The sequence below is a fragment of the Salmo salar genome, chromosome 04 (genome assembly GCF_965601325.2).
Source record: "Salmo salar chromosome 04, fSalSal1, whole genome shotgun sequence".
NCBI classification, from domain to species: Eukaryota; Metazoa; Chordata; class Actinopteri; order Salmoniformes; family Salmonidae; genus Salmo; species Salmo salar.
In genome coordinates this window covers 37,165,636-37,187,415 of record NC_138294.1, presented here as the reverse complement: position 1 = coordinate 37,187,415, position 21,780 = coordinate 37,165,636, and the positions used below count along the sequence as shown (strand labels likewise).

Sequence of the window (21,780 nt, the reverse complement as noted above, 5' to 3'; positions counted from 1 at the left end):
TATAAGATAAGTTTAATGCTAGCTAGCAACTTACCTTGGTTTCTTGCTGCACTCGCATAACAGGTAGTCAGCCTGCCACACAGTCTCCTTGTGGATTGCAATGTAATCGGCTACAATCGGTATCCAAAAATGGCGATGACCGATTGTTATGAAAACTTGAAATCGGCCTTAATTAATCGGCCATTCCGATTAATCGGTTGACCTCTACTTGGTACACCTGTATTTGGGGAGTTTCTCCCATGACCATTTTTGATACACACAGGAATCTGTTGAGCATGAAAAACCCAGCAACATTGCAGTTCTTGACACAAACCGGTGTGCCTGGCACCTACTACCATACACCGTACCAAGGCTCTTAAATCTTTTGTCTTGCCATTTCACCCTCTGAATGGCACACAGACAGTGCATTCGGAAAGAATTCAGACCCCTTAACTTTGTCCACATTTTGTTATGTTACAGCCTTATTCTAAAATGGATTAAATAGTTTTTTACCCTCATCAATCTACACACAGTACCCCATAATGACAAAGCAAAAATAGGTTTTTAGATTTTTTTGCAAATGTATTAAAAATAAAACACTGAAATATCACATTTACATAAGTATTCAGACCCTTTACTCAGTACTTTGTTGAAGCACCTTAGGCAGCAATTACAGCATCGAGTCTTCTTGGGTATGACACTACAAATCTTGCCGCACCTGTATTTGGCAAGTATCACCCATTCTTCTCTGCAGATCCTCTCAGGCTCTGTCAGGCTGGATGGGGAGCGTTGCTGCACAGCTATTTTCAGGTCTCTCCAGAGATGTTAGATCGGGTTCAAGTCCGGGCCACTCAAGGACATTGAGACTTGTCCCGATGCCACTCCTGCGTTGTCTTGGCTGTGTGCTTAGGGTCGTTGTCCTGTTGGAAGGTGAACCTTCACCCCAGTCTGAGGTCCTGAGCGCTTTGGAGCAGGTTTTCATCAAGGATCTCTCTGTACTTTGCTCTGTTCATCTTTCCCTCAATCCGGACTAGTCACCCAGTCCCTGCCGCTGAAAAACATGCCAACAGCATGATGCTGCCACCACCATGCTTCACCGTAGGGATGGTGTTGGCCAGGTGATGTGCGGTGCCTGGTTTCCTCTAGATGTGACGCTTGGCATTCAGGCCAAAGAGTTTAATCTTGGTTTCATCAGGCCAGAGAATCTTGTTTCTCATGGTCTGAGAGTCATGTGCCTTTTACTGAGGAGTGGCTTCCGTCTGGCCATTACCATAAAGGCCTGTTTGGTGAGTGCTGCAGAGATGGTTGTCCTTCTGGAAGGTTCTCCCATCTCTACAGAGGAACTCTGGAGCTCTGTCAGAGTGATCATCTGGTTCTTGGTCACCTGTGGGACCTTATAAAGACAGATGTGTGCCTTTCCAAATCATATCCAATCAATTGAATTTACCACAGGTCGACTCCAATCAAGTTGTAGAAACATCTCAAGGAGGATCAATTGAAACAGGATGCACCTGAGCTCAATTTCGAGTCTCATAGCAAAGGGTCTGAATACTTACACAAATAAGGTATTGATGTTTTTTATTTTGTGTGTTGATTGATGAGTATTTTTATTCATTTAATCGATTTTAGAATAAGAATGTAATGTAACAAAATGTGGAAAAGGTCAAGGGGTCTGAATAATTTCCGAATGCACTGTATACTGTATGCTTGTGTTAGCTACTAAAGTTGGTACAGACTTTACACAGAGACTCACTGTGCGATCTTAGCGGTCAGTAAAGCTCCCTGCAGACAGCCCCAGACTCCAGCCTGCTTCAGGGTGGGTTGGTATTGGATGGAACTTGTACCCCACGACACCCCGTCCCATGAGTCTAGCACCCCAGAGCTCTGCAGGGCACAGTCCACTGCCTTGCTCCAGTAGGAATGAGCTGCCCTTGGGTTATAAGCAGAATCACACAGAATAAGAAAAAACGTTGGTATTCAACAATTTTGTATATAATCATGTAGACATACAAATTAAACACAATACAAATAGTGCTGTACATTATGAGTACGGTCATATCTTACCTTCTGTTTCCATTATAATAGTGCAGGTTTCCCAGGTCATGTAGAGCCTGTACCCTGAGAGAGTCATGGTTGTTGGCCTGAAGATACTCTAGATTGAAGTACAAAAAAAAAAAGTCCAGTGTCCCTCATCTTTAATTAAAAAACACACCCAGAAACAAATATCCAGCACAATCAGAAGGATCAATCAAAACCATTTATTTGCAGATACAAGTGGAATATGGGTCTGACGACAATTACTGGTATTGTGAAGCTAACAGGTAGACTAGTGACCAGCAATAGAGTGGTGAAGAGTAACAGTGTGACTGTAGCTTTAAAAAAAACAATGTTAGTGGTGCAGCAGTCTAAGGCACTGCATCGCAGCTAAGGTGCCACTACAGCCTGGGTTCGATCCCATGACCAGAAAGCTCATAGGGCGCCGCACAATCGGCCTAGCGTCATTTACAATTTACATTTTAGTCATTTAGCAGACGCTCTTATCCAGAGCGACTTACAGTAGTGAATGCATACATTTCATACAATTTCATACATTTTTTTCTGTGCTGGCCCCCCGTGGGAATCGAACCCACAACCCTGGCGTTGCAAACACCATGCTCTACATCCGGGTTAGGGGAGGGTTTGGCCGGGGGGCTTCCTTGGCTCAACGCGCTCTAGCAACTCATGGCGGGTCGGGCGCCTGCAAGCTGACTTCGGTCGTCAATTGAACAGTGTTTCCTCCGACACATTTGTACGGCTGACTTATGGGTTAAGCGAGCAGTGTGTTAAGAAGCAGCGCGGAGTGGTGGGTCATGTTTCGGAGGACGCATATCTCGACCTTCGAGCCCGTTGGGGAGTTGCAGCGATGAGACAAGGTCGTAAACTACCAATTGGATATCAGGAAAATGTGTAAAACATTTTTTTTTAAGTGTTATATGGGAAATGTCTCTTACGTATGGAGTTGCTATAGGAGTTGATGACGGTGTGTATCTGGTTGGGGGACAGAGGGCAGCCGTAGATAGAACTCAGGGTGCTGTAGTCCTCAGTGGTCAGGTCTGGAGGGCCGATGGCCGGGGCAGTGCACACCGTCACGTTAAAGTCCACCCTGCCATGACCCTGAGCCTTGCTACTGTTCTCCTTACAGAATGGAACCTCAAACACTGGCAAAGAGACACAGATGTCAGTTTCATAGGCATAGTATCAAGCATGCAGTGAAATCAGTTAAGACAAATACATTTCCACAAAAATAGTGTAGCATTCACAACTGTATATTGTCTTCATTAGGCTTTGCTAAGATGAGAACATTTCATATAATTTATGCTAATGTCAATAGACTGAGTGTACAAAGCATTAGGAACACCTTCCTAATACTGAGTTGCATGCCCTTTAGCCCTCATAACAGCCTCAATTAGTTGGGGCATGGACTCTACAAAGAATCAAAAGCGTTCCACAGGGATGTTGGCCCATGTTGACTCCAATGCTTCCCACAGTTGTGTCAAGTTGGCTGGATGTCCATTGGGTGGTGGACCATTATTGATACACACAGGAATCTGTTGAGCATGAAAAACCCAGCAACATTGCAGTTCTTGACACAAACCGGTACGCCTGGCACCTACTACCATACACCGTTCCAAGGCTCTTAAATCTTTTGTCTTGCCCATTCACCCTCTGAATGGCACACAGACAGTGCATTCGGAAAGAATTCAGACCCCTTAACTTTGTCCACATTTTGTTATGTTACAGCCTTATTCTAAAATGGATTAAATAGTTTTTTAACCTCATCAATCTACACACAGTACCCCATAATGACAAAGCAAAAACAGGTTTTTAGATTTTTTTGCAAATGTATTAAAAATAAAACACTGAAATATCACATTTACATAAGTATTCAGACCCTTTACTCAGTACTTTGTTGAGGCACCTTAGACAGCAATTACAGCATCGAGTCTTCTTGGGTATGACGCTACAAAGCTTGGCACACCTGTATTTGGCGAGTTTCTCCCATTCCTCTCTGCAGATCCTCTCAAGCTCTGTCAGGTTGGATGGGGAGTGTTACTGCACAGCTATTTTCAGGTCTTTCCAGAGATGTTCGATCAGGTTCAATTTCGGCCTCTGGCTGGGCCACTGAAAGACATTGAGACTTGTCCCAAAGCCACTCCTGCGTTGTCTTGGCTGTGTGCTTAGGGTCATTGTCCTGTTGGAAGGTGAACCTTCACCCCAGTCAGAGGTCCTGATCCTTCATCAAGGATCTCTCTGTACTTTGCTCCATTCATCTTTTCCTCGATCCTGACTGGTCTCCCAGTCCCTGCCGCTGAAAAACATCCCCACAGCTTGATGCTGCCACCACCATGCTTCACCGTAGGGATGGTGCCAGCTTTCCTCCAGACGTGATGCTTGGCATTCAGGCCAAAGAGTTCAATCTTGGTTTCATCAGACCAGAGAATCTTTTTTCTCATGGGCCTTTTGGCAAACTCCAAGCGGGCTCTCATGTGCCTTTTCTGAGGAGTGGCTTCTGTCCGGCCACTCTACCATAAAGTCCTGATTGGTGGAGTGCTGCAGAGATGGTTGTCCTTCTGGAAGGTTCTCCCATCCCCACAGAGGAACTCTTGGTCAGTTCTCCCTGACCATTCCCTTCTCCCCTATTCCTCAGTTTGGCCGGGCGGCCAGCTGTTAGGAAGAGTCTTTGTGGTTCCAAACCTGTTCCATTTAAGAATGATGAAGGCCACTGTGATCTTGAGGACCTTCAATGCTGAAGTAATATTCAGCATTGAAGATCTCAACACAATTCTGTCTCGGAGCTCTATGGACAATTCCTTCGACCTCATGGCTTGGTTTTTGCTCTGACATGCACTGTCAACTGTGGGACCTTATTTAGACAGGTGTGTGCCTTTCCAAATCATGTCCAATCAATTGAATTTATCACAGGTGTACTCCAATCAAGTTGTAGAAACATCTCAAGGATGATCAATGGAAACAGGATGCACCTGAGCTAAATTTCTAGTCTTATAGCAAAGGATCTGAATACTTATATAAATAAGGTATTTCTGTTGTTTAATTCTAAAAACCTGTTTTCGCTTCGTCATTGTGGGGTATTGTGTGTAGATTGATGAGGGAAATAAGGTCGTGAGCGCTCTGGAGCAATAAGGCTGTAACATAACAAAATGTGAAAAAAGGGAAGGTGTCTTAATACTTTCCAAATGCACTGTACACAATCCATGTCTTAATGGTGACTCGTTTCAGGAAACTAGGCTTATGTCGTGCGTCACTTTTTCACAGGAGAGGCATTTTTAGCAGGAATGCCTCCTGGAACATGCGAACGCTGATGTACCTTAATAACAAACTGGTATGCCATCTGTAAATACAAATAAAATGGTTAAGTCACGTGCCTAGATGGTTTAGCAATGGAAAAAGCTATATGAACCTTCCTGCTAGCCATGATTGGCTGAGATAATGGATGGGCTGGACATGCAGAGTGACGAGTTCAGATTGGTCTGCCATGTAGCACGCTTCCTTCTATAACATAAGACTCAGTAGGTGTAGGTCATTCTTTAAAAAATATATATATCACGAAGATGACCGAGTTTTGAAATTGGTGGAAGCAGAATATGATAGCTAAGGAGATGGAGAAAATTCAGGCGTTTGATTGCAAATGCGGAGGGAGTGGAAAAGAGAACACAGAAGGCAGTTGTATAAAACACCTGTCTCCGGATTACATCTTCAAACTAAGGGCAACCATGGCATCTGTGACAGAGAGGGAGAAGCATTCATCCATGTATCAAATCAAATTTCTTTATAAAGCCCTTCTTACATCTGCTGATATCTCAAAGTGCTGTACAGAAATATACTGCTCAAAAAAATAAAGGGAACACTTAAACAACACATCCTAGATCTGAATGAAAGAAATCATCTTATTAAATACTTTTTTCTTTACATAGTTGAATGTGCTGACAACAAAATCACACAAAAAATAATCAATGGAAATCCAATTTATTAACCCATGGAGGTCTGGATTTGGAGTCACACTCAAAATTAAAGTGGAAAACCACACTACAGGCTGATCCAACTTTGATGTAATGTCCTTAAAACAAGTCAAAATGAGTCTCAGTAGTGTGTGTTTGCCTCCACGTGCCTGTATGACCTCCCTACAACGCCTGGGCATGCTCCTGATGAGGTGGCGGATGGTCTCCTGAGGGATCTCCTCCCAGACCTGGACTAAAGCATCCGCCAACTCCTGGGCAGTCTGTGGTGCAACGTGGCGTTGGTGGATGGAGCGAGACATGATGTCCCAGATGTGCTCAATTGGATTCAGGTCTGGGGAACGGGCGGGCCAGTCCATAGCATCAATGCCTTCCTCTTGCAGGAACTGCTGACACACTCCAGCCACATGAGGTCTAGCATTGTCTTGCATTAGGAGGAACCCAGGGCCAACCGCACCAGCATATGGTCTCACAAGGGGTCTGAGGATCTCATCTCGGTACCTAATGGCAGTCAGGCTACCTCTGGCGAGCACATGGAGGGCTGTGCGGCCCCCCAAAGAAATGCCACCCCACACCATGACTGACCCACCGCCAAACCGGTCATGCTGGAGGATGTTGCAGGCAGCAGAACATTTTCCACGGCGTCTCCAGACTCTGTCACGTGCTCAGTGTGAACCTGCTTTCATCTGTGAAGAGCACAGGGCGCCAGTGGCGAATTTGCCAATCTTGGTGTTCTCTGGCAAATGCCAAACGTCCTGCACGGTGTTGGGATGTAAGCACAACCCCCACCTGTGGACGTCGGGCCCTCATACCACCCTCATGGAGTCTGTTTCTGACCGTTTCAGCAGACACATGCACATTTGTGGCCTGCTGGAGGTCATTTTGCAGGGCTCTGGCACTGCTTCTCCTGCTCCTCCTTGCACAAAGGCGGAGGTAGCGGTCCTGCTGCTGGGTTGTTGCCCTCCTACGGCCTCCTCCACGTCTCCTGATGTACTGGCCTGTCTCCTGGTAGCGCCTCCATGCTCTGGACACTTCGCTGACAGACACAGCAAACCTTCTTGCCACAGCTCGCATTGATGTGCCATCCTAGATGAGCTGCACTACCTGAGCCACTTGTGTGGGTTGTAGACTCCGTCTCATGCTACCACTAGAGTGAAAGCACCGCCAGCATTCAAAAGTGACCAAAACATCAGCCAGGAAGCATAGGAACTGAGAAGTGGTCTGTGGTCCCCACCTGCAGAACCACTCCTTTACTGGGGGTGTCTTGCTAATTGCCTATAATTTCCACCTGTTGTCTATTCCATTTGCACAACAGCATGTGAAATGTATTGTCAATCAGTGTTGCTTCCTAAGTGGACAGTTTGATTTCACAGAAGTGTGATTGACTTGTTTAAGTGTTCCCTTTATTTTTTTGAGCAGTGTATATATATAGTATACGGGTAAGAGAGTCTAGCTAGCAACATTTTCAGATATTATACATTTCTAATTTGGTCACAAAGTCGAATTCATTGCAAGTTAAAGCATACCGTTAGCTAGCTAGCTAACATTAGCTGGCTGGCTGGCTCGCAAGCTAACGATACGTGTATGATCTGTGTAGTAATATTATTCATATCTGAAATCCATTTGCATTGCTAGATATAGTCTAATGTTAGCTAGCTAGCTAACAATGAACCTAGTTAGATTCATGCAGGGTTGTAACGTTAGGAGTTGGGATTGTGTTTCATTCTTTAGCTAGCTAGCTACATGTCTAAATAAAAGACTCCACTATCCAAGTAACCATTTCACTGTATCGTTTACACCTTCTGTATCCTGTACATGTGACAAATGTACATTATTTGATATAGTGTGTGTTTACCAGAGACAGTAATGTGAAGAACAACATGACCTGCACCAAAGTCAAATTAGGATATAACGTTAGGCCAAGTTCAAAAATTCTCCAGTTGAAGGCCCTGCTTTTATTTTGTCACATTCACGACCGTAAGCGATTTTCTGTAATTAGCTCGCCATTAACTTGTAAATAATGCTTGTTGTGAGTTTATTTTTCTGTAATAATGAATAAAAATGTGGAAAATTTAAGACGTTGTCAGCTATATGATCATTATTTGAACTAATAAGCTAGAAACTAACCAAAACATTGTTTAGAAAGTTGCTTTTAGTTGCCTGGTTTGCTAGATTGACATATACTAAATTAATTTTTAAATGGATGGGTTTATTGGCTGCTGATGTCATACAGCCTGTCGCTTTTGTGTTCATAGGTACTTTCTCGACAAGTTTGATGTCGAACAACCATAGAATGTTTATGATGTCACTGAGACAACTGTAATCAAATCAAATCATATTGGTCACATACACGTCTTTAGCAGATGTTATTGCGGGTGTAGCAAAATGCTTGTGTTTCTAGCTCCAAGAGTGCAGTAATATCTAACAAGTAATAACTAACAATGCACACAATCTAAAGTAAAGCAATAGAATTAAGAATGTAAAAATATATGGATAAGCAATGTCAGAGCAGCATAGACTAAGATACAGTAGAATAGAATACAGTATAAACATATGAGATGAGTAATGCAAAATATGTAAACATTATTAAAGTGACTAGTGTTCCATTTATTAAAGTGGCCAGTGATTTCAAGTATATGTATATAGGGCAGCAGCCTCTAATGTGCTAATGTCTATACAGACATGTCGATAGACATATTATAAACCAGCCTTTAGTCTTGAAATCTTTGGTTGTTTAGTACACTCACTACCATACTCACTGTTTAGCACAAGGCCTCACATGTGAATCCTTAAAGAGAAGGGTGGGGCTAAGGTGTACCAAAAAGTCAATTTTCTCAAAAGTGGGGTTACAAGTTTATCAACTTTCAAAGCAGAATTACTTTCCCATTTTTCCTCAAATGTAGTGTACTGTATGATATACCATTTTGTAGCTCAGAGTCTTTACTTTATCCAATGTAAAAAACACAATTTCAAATGTTGCTACATAAGATCGAATCGAGACGGTCGGTCACAATTGTCTCAAGGCTTAAAAATCCTTCTTTAACCTGTCTCCTCCCCTTCATGGAAAGAGCAGGTGTCCTTAATGTTTTGAGTACACTCAGTGTAGATATAGTTGATAAACATTTTAAAGAATTTGAAGTTAGGATAGCCTGAATGTTCATAAGTTTTCCTTGTAGCTTAATTGGCCAAGGAGCAGGACCATTTTGAATAGCTACCTCTGTATTCCTATGGTTCTCATTCAAACCTATGTTAATTCATGGAAATTTAATATGGTTATAGTTGAAGAAGTATACACAGTAGGGGTCTTCACGGGTCCACACGAACCCGAGAGAGGCGCGTGTTTTTCACGAGTGGGGCGTGTAGCTTTTTGTTTTTGTCGGCTAATCACAAGCCATCACTAGCCTCTGGCTCTGTGTCTGTTGTGGCAATCAACTTAGGAGATCAATGGAAGATGCAATTAAAATGACGGAATTAAAAGTTAAATGAGAAGGATATGTTTCAACGACCAAGGGCCAAGAGGTAGGCTGTTCCTTAATACATTGATTAGAGCTGCTGTTGTTATTGTGCAGGACGGGGGAAAGCGCAGCCTATGTAGATTTGATTAGCCAACCAAGCTACCTAGCTAGCTTAACTGTCTTCTCTTCTCGGTTTGATGCAGTCAAAACAGGTACTATGTAATCAGATTGGATGATAAAAAACATAGCTTTGGCAGCTAAAAGTTAGTAACTAATGCGAGTCGGCTTGGTTGCTGCTGTCTCTTTCTTTCTCCTCCTCCCGCCACTCAGCAACAGACAGGGGTTATCTCATTTAGGAAAAAGACAGTCCTCCGTCCTCTCTCTTGTGACCGGGAAACCCGGATAAGTGGTTGAGTGGTCGAGGAGTGTGTCAATTCGCTAGTAGGCAAACGGAAGAGTGTCCTCCCCTCCTCGATAGCCACCTTTCATCGAGGATATTCATGTGTATCCTACAGCGGAATATTTTCTAAATCTGCAACACCCCTTTTGAATCAGATTTTGTTTTGATAAAGGAAAAAAATATGCACACGTTTAAAAACATGCGCAAGTGGAGAAGGACCGTCTCATTTCAATCCATGTTCACTCGCTGACTCTCCTCGATTAACTTTGACCTTTTTTAAAAGGAGGCGAGAAGGACGCAGGAGATGAGCAAATGTGATTGATTAAAGGCCAGAGTCACAAACACACAGCAAAGTGAGATAGAAAGGATGTACTCACAGGGCTGTGTGTGTGCCAGCAGCAGTAGTAGCAGTGTGCGGCTGTGTTGGAAGTTCTGCAGAGTGTGATGGCCCTTCTCCAGGGCCTCCCTGAAACAACACAGTGTATCCTCCACATCCAGAGGAACACACACCACACACATGGCCCGGCGCACCTCTACAACAGACCAAAACACACACACACACCGCAATATGACTTCGGCGACACATCAATATACCCACAGACAAGAATGACTGATGATTTATTAAAAAAATTAATGGTTGAATGTAGGGCTCGACATTAACGCTTGTCCTCTTGTCTGGGAGAAGTAAAAAAAATTAAAAATTGTTGGCCAAGAAGAATATAGAAAAAAAATCTCAAAATCAAACAATTACTCAAATAATTGAAAGGCAAACATTGGAATAATATTCTATTTATTCTATCTGTTTTTCATGTACATACTGTAAGTAAAAAAGCCTACATCTCAAAGTGTAGGTGATATACAATACATATTTTCGCTACAGCCAAACCAATGCTGACATCCAGAAAATGTAGCCAAACTTTAACGAGACTCTTAATGACATAAATATAGCCCGGAGAGTGAAGGACCATGCCATTTGTGCACCGTTCATCACCCACCTTAAATCTGAGCGGAGGCGGTCAGCATTGTTTTGTAAACTACATTTAATGTTATTTATCCATTTTAGAATAAGGCTGTAATTTAACAAAATGTGGATAAAGTCAATCGGTCTGAATACTTTCCATAGGCACTGTAAGTAACCCATGCTAGATGCTAGTTAGATCTCACCTCTTTAATTTCTATTGGATATTTTCATCTCTGTTACATGAAACTGCTCAAACTTTTGAGAAAGGCGTTTTCCGCTAATTGCATTTTGGAACATTCCTACGTAGCCTACAGCCATTTGCACATTGTTGAGCTTAACCTGTTAGGGCTAGGGGGCAGTATTTGCACGGCTGGATAAAAAAATGTACCCGATTTAATCTGGTTACTAATCCTACCCAGTAACTACAATATGCATATACTTATTATATATGGATAGAAAACACCCTAAAGTTTCTAAAACGGTTTGAATGGTGTCTGTGAGTATAACAGAACTCATTTGGCAGGCAAAACCCTGAGACAGATTCTGACAGGAAGTGGATATCTGATGTGTTGTATTACCTTTAAACCTATGCCATTGAAAAACACAGGGGCTGAGGAATATTTTGGCACTTCCTATTGCTTCCACTAGATGTCACCAGCCTTTACAAAGTGTTTTGAGTCTTCTGGAGGGAGATCTGACCGAACAAGAGCCATGGAACGATGATGTCCCATTAGACACCTGGCGCGCGAGTTCATGTTGGGTACCCTCGTTCCAATACGTTATAAAAGAGAATGCATTCGTCCACCTTGAATATTATTCATGTTCTGGTTAAAAAAGGCCCTAATGATTTATGCTATACAACGTTTGACATGTTTGAACGAACGTAAATATATTTTTTCCCCTCGTTCATGAAGTGAAGTCCGGCGGGCTTAGATCATGTGCTAACAAGACGGAGATTTTTGGACATACTACTTTCCTTTCGACACGCCCACTACTTTCCTTTCGACACGCCCACTACTTTTCTTTCGACACGCCCACTACTTTCCTTTCGACACGCCCACTACTTTCCTTTCGACACGCCCACTACTTTTCTTTCGACACGCCCACTACTTTCCTTTCAACACGCTCACTACTTACCTTTCAACACGCCCACTACTTTCCTTTCAACACGCCCACTACTTTCCTTTCAACACGCCCACTACTTTCCTTTCAACACGCCCACTACTTTCCTTTCAACAAACCCACTACTCCCTTTCAACACGCCCACTACTTTCCTTTCAACACGCCCACTACTTTCCTTTCAACACGCCCACTACGCCCACTACTTTCCTTTCAACACGCCCACTACTTTCCTTTCAACACGCCCACTACGCCCACTACTTTCCTTTCAACACGCCCACTACTTTCCTTTCAACACGCCCACTAATTTCCTTTCGACACACCCACTACCCAATCTCTGTCACCATATTGGGATGCAGCTACCCACATCTCCTTGAATATGCATCAGAAGCCAATAGGCAGTGTCGCCTACTAATGCATTTTATTTTGTAAATTGGTTCCTTGCATTATACAATGACGTAGAAATGGTGTTAAAAACTATTTACATTTTTGGAGGGACAAGTGACTTGAACTTTTCGACAAGTAAAAAAAATCAGTCCTACTTGTCCAAAGGACAAGTTGATAAAAAAGTTAATGTCAAGCCCTGGAATAAATAGCATAATAAGGTTGGCCTATATCAATAAAAGTGCTAGGCTTATCGACTTATAGCAATAAAATATGATTAATTGATTGACTGACTGATTTCCAACTGCTACTGGATTCCCGTACCAGAGAGTTCAAGGAGCTCAGCGTTTGGGTTGGTGGGAGTGTTGCACCCTCGTCTGGGGGCAGGCACAGCAGGGGGAGTCCAGCAATTCAGCAGCTGTCTCCCTGCATAGTTCTTATTGGTGATCTGACACGCAGGGGTAGAGACTGTTCAACACACACACTGTACACCCACTCTTCACACACAAACAGCATCCTAACACACAGCAGTAGTCTCAATTCTGTCCCTACAATATTCATTATAAACCATACCCCATAGAAGCAGAGTTATCCTCTAGTCCACACTAAGCCTTAGGAATGGATTAGTGTCCTGACATTGAGATCAAGTATGACCCCCTGTTCATTGGGTGGTAAAAGCTTGTGTCTATTCCCTCTAACCTTCTCTCCAGTGAGGTTCTGCGTTTTGATGAAGTGTGGCTGAGGGACCGGAGGTCCTCCGAAGTAGCTGATCCTCTCTAGCAGTCTCCTCTGAGCGTGGACCAGGATAGGAGTGATCATGTGGGTGTAGCGCTCTCTGGGATGCACAACATATAGGACAGAGACAGTACTGGCAGGCAGGCAGGCACGCACACCTCCCTGTGGCAGGATGGAAACTACCTATCATGTGTGTGAGTTGAAGAGCAGGGTCAACTGTGTGTGTGTATGGAGAGCAAGAGAGAGAGCAAGAGAGAGAGATAGTGTGTGTGTGTGTGTGTGTGTGTGTGTGTGTGTGTGTGTGTGTGTGTGTGTGTGTGTGTGTGTGTGCGTGCGTGCGTGCGTGCGTGCGTGCGTGCGTGCGTGCGTGCGTGCGTGCGTGCGTGCGTGCGTGCGTGCGTGCGTGCGTGCGTGCGTGTGTGTGTGTTTGGAGAGCAAGAGAGAGAGCAAGAGAGAGAGAGATAGTGTGTGTGTGTGTGTGTTGTGTGTGTGTGTGTGTATGGAGAGCAAGAGAGAGAGCGAGAAAGAGAGAGAGCGAGAGAGCGAGCAAGAGAGCCAGAGAGCAAGAGAGAGGGTGTGAGAAAGAGAGAGTGTGAGAAAGAGAGAGAGCAAGAGAGAGAGAGCAAGAGAGAGAGAGAGTGTGTGTGTGTGTGTGAGGGATGTTACCTACCGTGTGTGTGAGTTGAAGAGCAGGGCGAGGTGAGCCAGAGTCTCCCAGCGAGCCTCGAGGTAGAGCAGCTCAAGGGTGTGAAGGATGAGGCTCCTGATCCATCTCAGGTCCACCAGGGTACCGTCATCCAGAGGGGCGGAGAAATGCATGCTGGCCTCCATCTCCTCATCCTCCAATTCAAACACCTGCCAGAGCTAAGGACGGATGGAGGGAAACAGACACACAAAAGTACAATTATTCACATGGTATAATAGTGGTGTCAACTATTTAATTATATTTTTGACTCAAGTTAAAGATATTTGTATAAAACATGAAGGGTGTTTCAATGTACTGTACATACGTACATATAGTGGGGCCTGAAATTATTGACCCTCTTGATGAGACAAAATGACTGAATAAAATACATAATTCAAATACTGAGCTATATTTTATGGAAAAAAAATGGGGACATTATATTATTTCATACTAATACAATTGCTCAAAGAAAGATATTTTGTTTAACGAGTAATCTTTTTTTTCTCTCAAAGAGGTAGAGGTCAAAATGATCAATTTCAATAATTTTGACCCCTATGTTTTTGAAAAATATATATTTACTGAACAAAAAATATGAATGCAACATGTAAAGTGTCGGTCCCATTTTTCATGAGCTGAAATAAAATATTCCAGACATTTTCCATATGGACAAAAAGATAATTTCTCTCAAATTTTGTGCACAAATTTGTATACATTCCTGTTAGTGAGCATTTCTCCTTTGTCAAGATAATCCATCCATATTTGTATTTGTATATATTATGGATCCCCATTAGCTACTCTTCCTGGGGTCCGGCAAAATTAAGGCAGTTATACAGAATTCACAACACACGAAGTGTGTGCCCTCAGGCCCATACTCCACTACCACATATCTACAACACAAAATCCATGTGTACGTGTGTGTATAGTGTGTATGTTATCATGTGATACCATGGATCACCACATTCTTTTGGAGAGATTGGAAACCCAAATTGGTCTACATGGACAAGTTCTGGCCTGGTTTAGATCTTATCTGTCGGAAAGATATCAGTTTGTCTCTGTGAATGGTTTGTCCTCTGACAAATCAATTGTAAATTTCGGTGTTCCTCAAGGTTCCGTTTTAGGACCACTATTGTTTTCACTATATATTTTACCTCTTGGGGATGTCATTCGAAAACATAATGTTAAATTTCACTGCTATGCGGATGACACACAGCTGTACATTTCAATGAAACATGGTGAAGCCCCAAAATTGCCCTCACTAGAAGCCTGTGTTTCAGACATAAAGAAGTGGATGGCTGCAAACTTTCTACTTTTAAACTCGGACAAAACAGAGATGCTTGTTCTAGGTCCCAAGAAACAAAGAGATCTTCTGTTGAATCTGACAATTAATCTGGATGGTTGTACAGTCGTCTCAAATAAAACTGTGAAGGACCTCGGCGTTACTCTGGACCCTGATCTCTCTTTTGAAGAACATATCAAGACTGTTTCAAGGACAGCTTTTTTCCATCTACGTAACATTGCAAAAATCAGAAACTTTCTGTCCAAAAATGACGCAGAAAAATTAATCCATGCTTTTGTTACTTCTAGGCTGGACTACTGCAATGCTCTACTTTCCGGCTACCCGGATAAAGCACTAAACAAACTTCAGTTAGTGCTAAATACGGCTGCTAGAATCCTGACTAGAACCAAAACATTTGATCATATTACTCCAGTGCTAGCCTCCCTACACTGGCTTCCTGTTAAGGCAAGGGCTGATTTCAAGGTTTTACTGCTAACCTACAAAGCATTACATGGGCTTGCTCCTACCTATCTTTCCGATTTGGTCCTGCCGTACATACCTACACGTACGCTACGGTCACAAGACGCAGGCCTCCTAATTGTCCCTAGAATTTCTAAGCAAACGGCTGGAGGTAGGGCTTTCTCCTATAGAGCTCCATTTTTATGGAATGGTCTGCCTACCAATGTGAGAGACGCAGACTTAGTCTCAACCTTTAAGTCTTTACTGAAGACTTATCTCTTCAGTAGGTCCTATGATTAAGTATAGTCTGGCCCAGGAGTGTGAAGGTGAACGGAAAGGCTGGAGCAACGAACCGCCCTTGCTGTCTCTGCCTTGCCGGTTCCCCTCTTTCCACTGGGATTCTCTGCCTCTAACCCTTTTACAGGGGCTCAGTCACTGGCTTACTGGTGTTCTTCCATGCCGTCCATGGGAGGGGTGCGTCACTTGAGTGGGTTGAGTCACTGACGTGGTCTTCCTGTCTGGGTTGGCGCCCCCCCTTGGGTTGTGCCATGGCGGAGATCGTTGTGGGCTATACTCGGCCTTGTCTTAGGACGGTAAGTTGGTGGTTGGAGACATCCCTCTAGTGGTGTGGGGGCTGTGCTTTGGCAAAGTGGGTGGGGTTATATCCTGCCTGTTTGGCCCTGTCCGGGGGTATCATCGGATGGGGCCACAGTGTCTTCTGATCCCTCCTGTCTCAGCCTCCAGTATTTATGCTGCAGTAGTTTATGTGTCGAGGGGCTAGGGTCAGTCTGTTACATCTGGAGTATTTCTCTTGTCTTATCCGGTGTCCTGTGTGAATTTAAATATGCTCTCTCTAATTCTCTCTTTCTCTCTTTCTCTCGGAGGACCTGAGCCCTAGGACCATGCCTCAGGACTACCTGGCATGATGACTCCTTGCTGTCCCCAGTCCACCTGGCCGTGCTGCTGCTCCAGTTTCAACTGTTCTGCCTGCGGCTATGGAACCCTGACCTGTTCACCGGACGTGCTTGTTGCACCCTCGACAACTACTATGATTATTATTATTTGACCATGCTGGTCATTTATGAACATTTTAACATCTTGACCATGTTCTGTTATAATATCCACCCTGCACAGCCAGAAGAGGACTGGCCACCCCTCATAGCCTGGTTCCTCTCTAGGTTTCTTCCTAGGTTTTTGGCCTTTCTAGGGAGTTTTTCCTAGGGAGTTTTTCCTAGCCACCGTGCTTCTTTCACATGCATTGCTTGCTGTTTGGGGTTTTAGGCTGGGTTTCTGTACAGCACTTTGAGATATCAGCTGATGTACGAAGGGCTATATAAATAAATTTGATTTGATTTGATGTACACTACCGTTCAAAAGTTCGGGATCACTTAGAAATTTCCTTGTTTTTGACCACACAGTTTTCAGCTGTGGTAACATAATTGCAAAAGTGTTTGCTAATGATACATTTGCCTTTTAAAATGATAAAATGATTAGCTAACACAACGTGCCATTGGAACACAGGAGTGATGGTTGCTGATAATGGGCCTCTGTACGCCTATGTAGATATTCCATTATAAATCAGCAGTTTCCAGCTACAATATTAATTTACAACATTAGCAACGTCTACACTGTATTTCTGATCAATTTTATGTTATTTTAATGGACAAAAAATATGCTTTTCTTTCAAAAACAAGGGAATGTCTAAATGGCCCCAAACTTTTGAACGGTAGTTTACGTTTTTCCAGCAGCAGACTATGATCGATAATGTCAAAAGCTGCACTGAAGTCTAACAAAACAGCCCCCCCAATCTTTTTATCATCAATTTCTCTCAGTCATTTGTGTAAGTGCTGTGCTCGTTGAACGTCCTTTCCTATAAGCATGCTGAAAGTCTGTTGTCAATTTGTTTACTGTAAACTAGCACTGTATCTGGTCAGACACAATTTTTCTAAAAGTTTACTAAGGGTTGGTAACAGGCTGATTGGTCAGCTATTTGAGCCAGTAAAGGGGGCTTTACTATTCTTAGGTAGAGGAATGACTTTTGCTTCCCTCCAGGCCTGAGGGCACACACTTTCTAGTAGGCTTACATTGAAGATATGGCAAATAGGAGTGACAATGTCGTCTGCTATTATCCTCAGTAATTTTCCATCCAAGTTGTCAGACCCTGGTGCCTTGTCATTGTTGATAGACAATCATTTTTTCACCTCCTCCACAAGCGGAATTCAAAATTACAATTCTTGTCAATAATAATTTGGTCAGATATACTTGTATGTGTCGTGTTAGCGTTTGCTGCTGTCATGTCATGCCTAAGTTTGCTAATCTTGCCAATGAAAAAATTATTAAAGTAGTTGGCAATATCAGTGGGTTTTGTAACGAATGAGCCATCTGATTCAATGAATTATGGAGCTGAAAATGTAATTAAAGGTGCTCCAAAGCTTTTTACTATCATTCTTTGTCATTTATGTGTGTTTCATAGTATAGTTTCTTCTTCTTTTTATTCAGTTTAGTCACATTATCTTTCAATATGCAGTACGTTTGCCAATCGGTTGTATAGCCAGACTTACTTGCCATTCCTTTTGCCTCATCCCTCTCAACCATACAATTTGTCAATTCCTCATCAATCCATGGGGATTTAACAGTTTTTACAGTCATTTTCTTAATGGGTGCGTGCTTATTAGTAACTGGAATAAGCAATTTCATAAATTGTGTCAAGTGCAACGTCTGTTTGCTTCTCATTGCACACCACGGACCAACAAATATTCTTTACATCAACAACATAGGAATCACTACAAAACTTCTTGTTTAACCTCTTATACACTATATTAGGCCCAACCTTTGGAACTTTGGTTTTCCTAGATATGGCTATTATATTGTGATCACTACATCCGATGGATCTGGATACTGCTTTCAAGCACACATTTAGTAAAGATGTGATCAATACATGTTGATTTCATTCCTGTGCTGTTTGTAACTACCCTGGTAGGTTGAATGATAACCTGAACCAGGTTGCAGAGGCACTGGTTACAGTTTGACGTTTTTTCTTCAGTGGGCAACATGATGAAAGCCAGTAAATATTTAAATCACCCAGAAAATATACCTCTCTGTTGATATCACATACATTATCAAGCATTTCACACATATTATCCAGATACTGACTTACCACTTGGTGGTCTATAGCAGCTTCCCACAAGAATGGGCTTTAGGTGAGGCAGATGAACCTGTAGCCACATTACTTCCAACACTATTTAACATGAGATCCTCTCTAATCTTTACAGGAATGTGGTTCTGAATATAAACAGCAACACCTTCACCATTGACATTTCTGTCTTATCTGTAAATGTTATAACATTGTATTACTACCACTGTATCATCAAAGGTATTGTCTAAGTGAGTTTCAGAGATAGTCAGAATATAAATGTCATCTGTTACTAGCAAGTTATTAATTTCATGAACCTTGTTTCTTAAGCTAGATATGTTAACTATTTTGAGCAGTTTTCTGGAATGCTTGCTTGTTTTCATTGCTTTACTGGGAAGCTTAGCAGAAGTAGATATTCTCCTGTTATTTATGTTAGTGCAGGGTGAGCTGCACACAGTGGACTACTAGGGCACACTGCCTCAGTGATAACAGCATAAATCTGGTTCATAGACACATAATTGCAGCCTTATAATGCTGTGAAAGGATCCAGGAACCCAAATGATTTGGGTGGATCCCATCCTCATGTTTTGCTTCCAAAATTGTCAACAAAAGTTACCCCCATTGAGCTGCAATAATCACGAAGCCATATCAAGAAGCTGATTAAACAGCATGATCATTACACAGGTGCATCTGTGCTGGGGAAAATAAAAGGCCACACTAAAATGTGCAGTTTTGTCACACATCACAATGCCTGCCACAGATGTCTCAAGTTTTGAGGGAGCGTGCAATTGGCATGCTGACTGCAGGAATTTCCACCAGAGCTGTTGTCAGAAAATGTTACGTTAATTTCTCTACCATAAGTCGCATCCAATGTCGTTTTAGAGAATTTGGCAGTACGTCCAACCGGCCTCACAACCGCACACCACGTACGTGTATTGCGTCGTGTGGGTGAGCTGTTTGCTGAGTGCCCCATGGTGACAGTGGGGTTATGGTATAAGCAGGCATAAACTACAGACAACGAACACAATTGCATTTTATCGAAGGCAATTTGAATGCACAGAGATACCATGACGAGATCCTGAAGCCCATTGTCGTGCCATTCATCCGACACCATTACTTCATGTTTCAGCATGATAATGCACAGCCCCATGTTGCAAGGATCTGTACACAATTCCTGGAAGCTGAAAATGTCACAGTTCTTCCATGGCCTGCATACTCACCAGACATGTCACCCATTGAGCATGTTTGTGACGTTCTGGATAAACATGTATGACAGCATGTTCCAGTTCCCAATACCCAGTAACTTCGAAGAGGAGTGGGACAACATTCCACAGGCCACAATCAACAGCCTGATCAACTCTATGAGAAGGAGATGTGTCGCACTGAATGAGACAAATGGTTGTCACACCAGATACTGACTGGTTTTCTGATCCACGTCCCTACCTTTTTAAGGTATCTGTGACCAACAGATGCATATCTGTATTCCCAGTTATGTGAAATCCATAGATTAGGGCCTAACTAATGTATTTAAATAGACTGATTTCCTTATATATAACTGTAAATCAGTAAAATCCTTTAAATTGTTGTATGTGCGATTATATTTTTGTTCAGTATATATTACCTGGTAAACAAAAGTTATATCTCTGAGCAATAGCATGAAATAATATAATGTCCTTTTTTTTTGCATACAATAAACACTGAGTATACCAAACATTAGGAACACCTTCCTAATATTGACTGACATCAATAAGCGATCATCGCTTTCACCTGGATTCACCTGCTCAGTCTATGTCATGGAACCAGCAGGTGTTGTAAATATGTTTTGTACTCAGTGTAGCTCAGTATTTGAATTATTTATTATATACAGTCATTTTTGCTTTTCTTTATCAAGGGTGTCAATAATTTCGGACCCCACTGTACATTAGTTTATACATTACTTTGATGTTGCTTTAGCAATATCAACTGCTTGGTGAAGTTGTGTAGACAAATGAGTATATTTATGAGTTGAGCAATAATCAAGCTCAAAAGCATGTGACTGTAAGAGAAAAGTGATAAAGTGAGACCTGCATCGTCTCCATCATGTTCATGACGAGGTCTGTAGCCAGCTCAAACAAAGGGGTGAGGACAGTGTAGAGCTGGTCCAATGTTAAAGGGATGGGGGGCTCCATGGATGCACCCCTGTCTACTAGTAGAGTGATGGTACAGCCCTGGTCCCATAGTGTCCGACACACACACTGCAACGTTGTCCAGTGGCCCCCACGATGGGCAAGTACCTGTTTACACACACACACACACCCTTCATAAATACCATACATAAACATACCAATATACAGGTCATTGCCAAACACATTACACTCTCAACATAAATACAGATATTGTTTGTACTGACGTTACGGTTTACATTTTGGAGTGTGTGTGGGCGCATGTATGCATACATACAGTGCATGCATATTTAATTTTTGTTGCCTGTTTGTATGTGTTTGTGTGTATATGCATCCGTGTCTGTTTGTGTGTGTATATCAGGTACCATGGCTCTGCGGAGGTGCAGGGCAGCCTTGTTGAGTGACTCTAGCAGCTGAGTGGCGGTGCGTCTGGTCGGGGAGGTGGTCATCACTGAGGGCTCACTATAGTCCGAGTCCACAGCCGGCTGGGTACGGGGAGAGTCCTGCTCACTGTCCTGCTCACTGCTCTCTGTCGTGTTGAAGTCCTCTCCACTGGTGGTGGTGGCAGCTGAAGGGTGGAGAGAGAGAAAGAGTAAAAGATAGGAAGAATGTTCTTGTCCTCTGATGTCTGCCCCCTCTGGTGATGGGTCAAAAAAAAAGAGAGATAGGGAGAGAGAGAGTGAGAGAGATATAGACAGCAAAAGATAAAAAAAAGAGAGACAGGGAGAGAAAGAGTGTTGAGGATAGTTAGCTAGTTTAGTTAGTTATTTCCTTACCCTGTCCGCTCTCCTTGGCCTTGTGGAGGATGGCTCTGAGGCAGGGCTGGGGCGTGGCTTTGGGGGGCGGGGGAATCAGGTCAGGGACTCCGATGTGCTGATGCATGTTCCTCCACCTCACCAGAGTACCAGAGTGGGCCAGGGAGAACAACAACGGAGGCAGCTGGCTGTAGCTACAAGAACAAAAATGTCATCATGGTCTATTGTCTTTGTTCTAAAATGTAAAATGTACACAAAAATAA

General features: G+C 42.9%; 1 protein-coding gene across 1 annotated transcript in view; it reads right to left on the bottom strand.

The window, feature by feature from the left end:
* Positions 1-21,780, bottom strand: part of cfap54 (cilia and flagella associated 54) — a 132,366-nt gene that overhangs the window by 52,034 nt on the left and 58,552 nt on the right. Inside the window, exons 33-43 of the mRNA XM_082973797.1 lie at positions 21,539-21,711; positions 21,128-21,330; positions 20,664-20,873; positions 13,718-13,911; positions 13,012-13,147; positions 12,621-12,760; positions 10,735-10,739; positions 10,226-10,381; positions 2,970-3,176; positions 2,044-2,131; positions 1,733-1,909 (exon numbers count right to left, since the gene is read on the bottom strand). Coding sequence (XP_082829923.1) covers positions 1,733-1,909; positions 2,044-2,131; positions 2,970-3,176; positions 10,226-10,381; positions 10,735-10,739; positions 12,621-12,760; positions 13,012-13,147; positions 13,718-13,911; positions 20,664-20,873; positions 21,128-21,330; positions 21,539-21,711 — 1,689 coding nt within the window. The remainder of the gene's footprint in view (positions 1-1,732; positions 1,910-2,043; positions 2,132-2,969; positions 3,177-10,225; positions 10,382-10,734; positions 10,740-12,620; positions 12,761-13,011; positions 13,148-13,717; positions 13,912-20,663; positions 20,874-21,127; positions 21,331-21,538; positions 21,712-21,780) is intronic.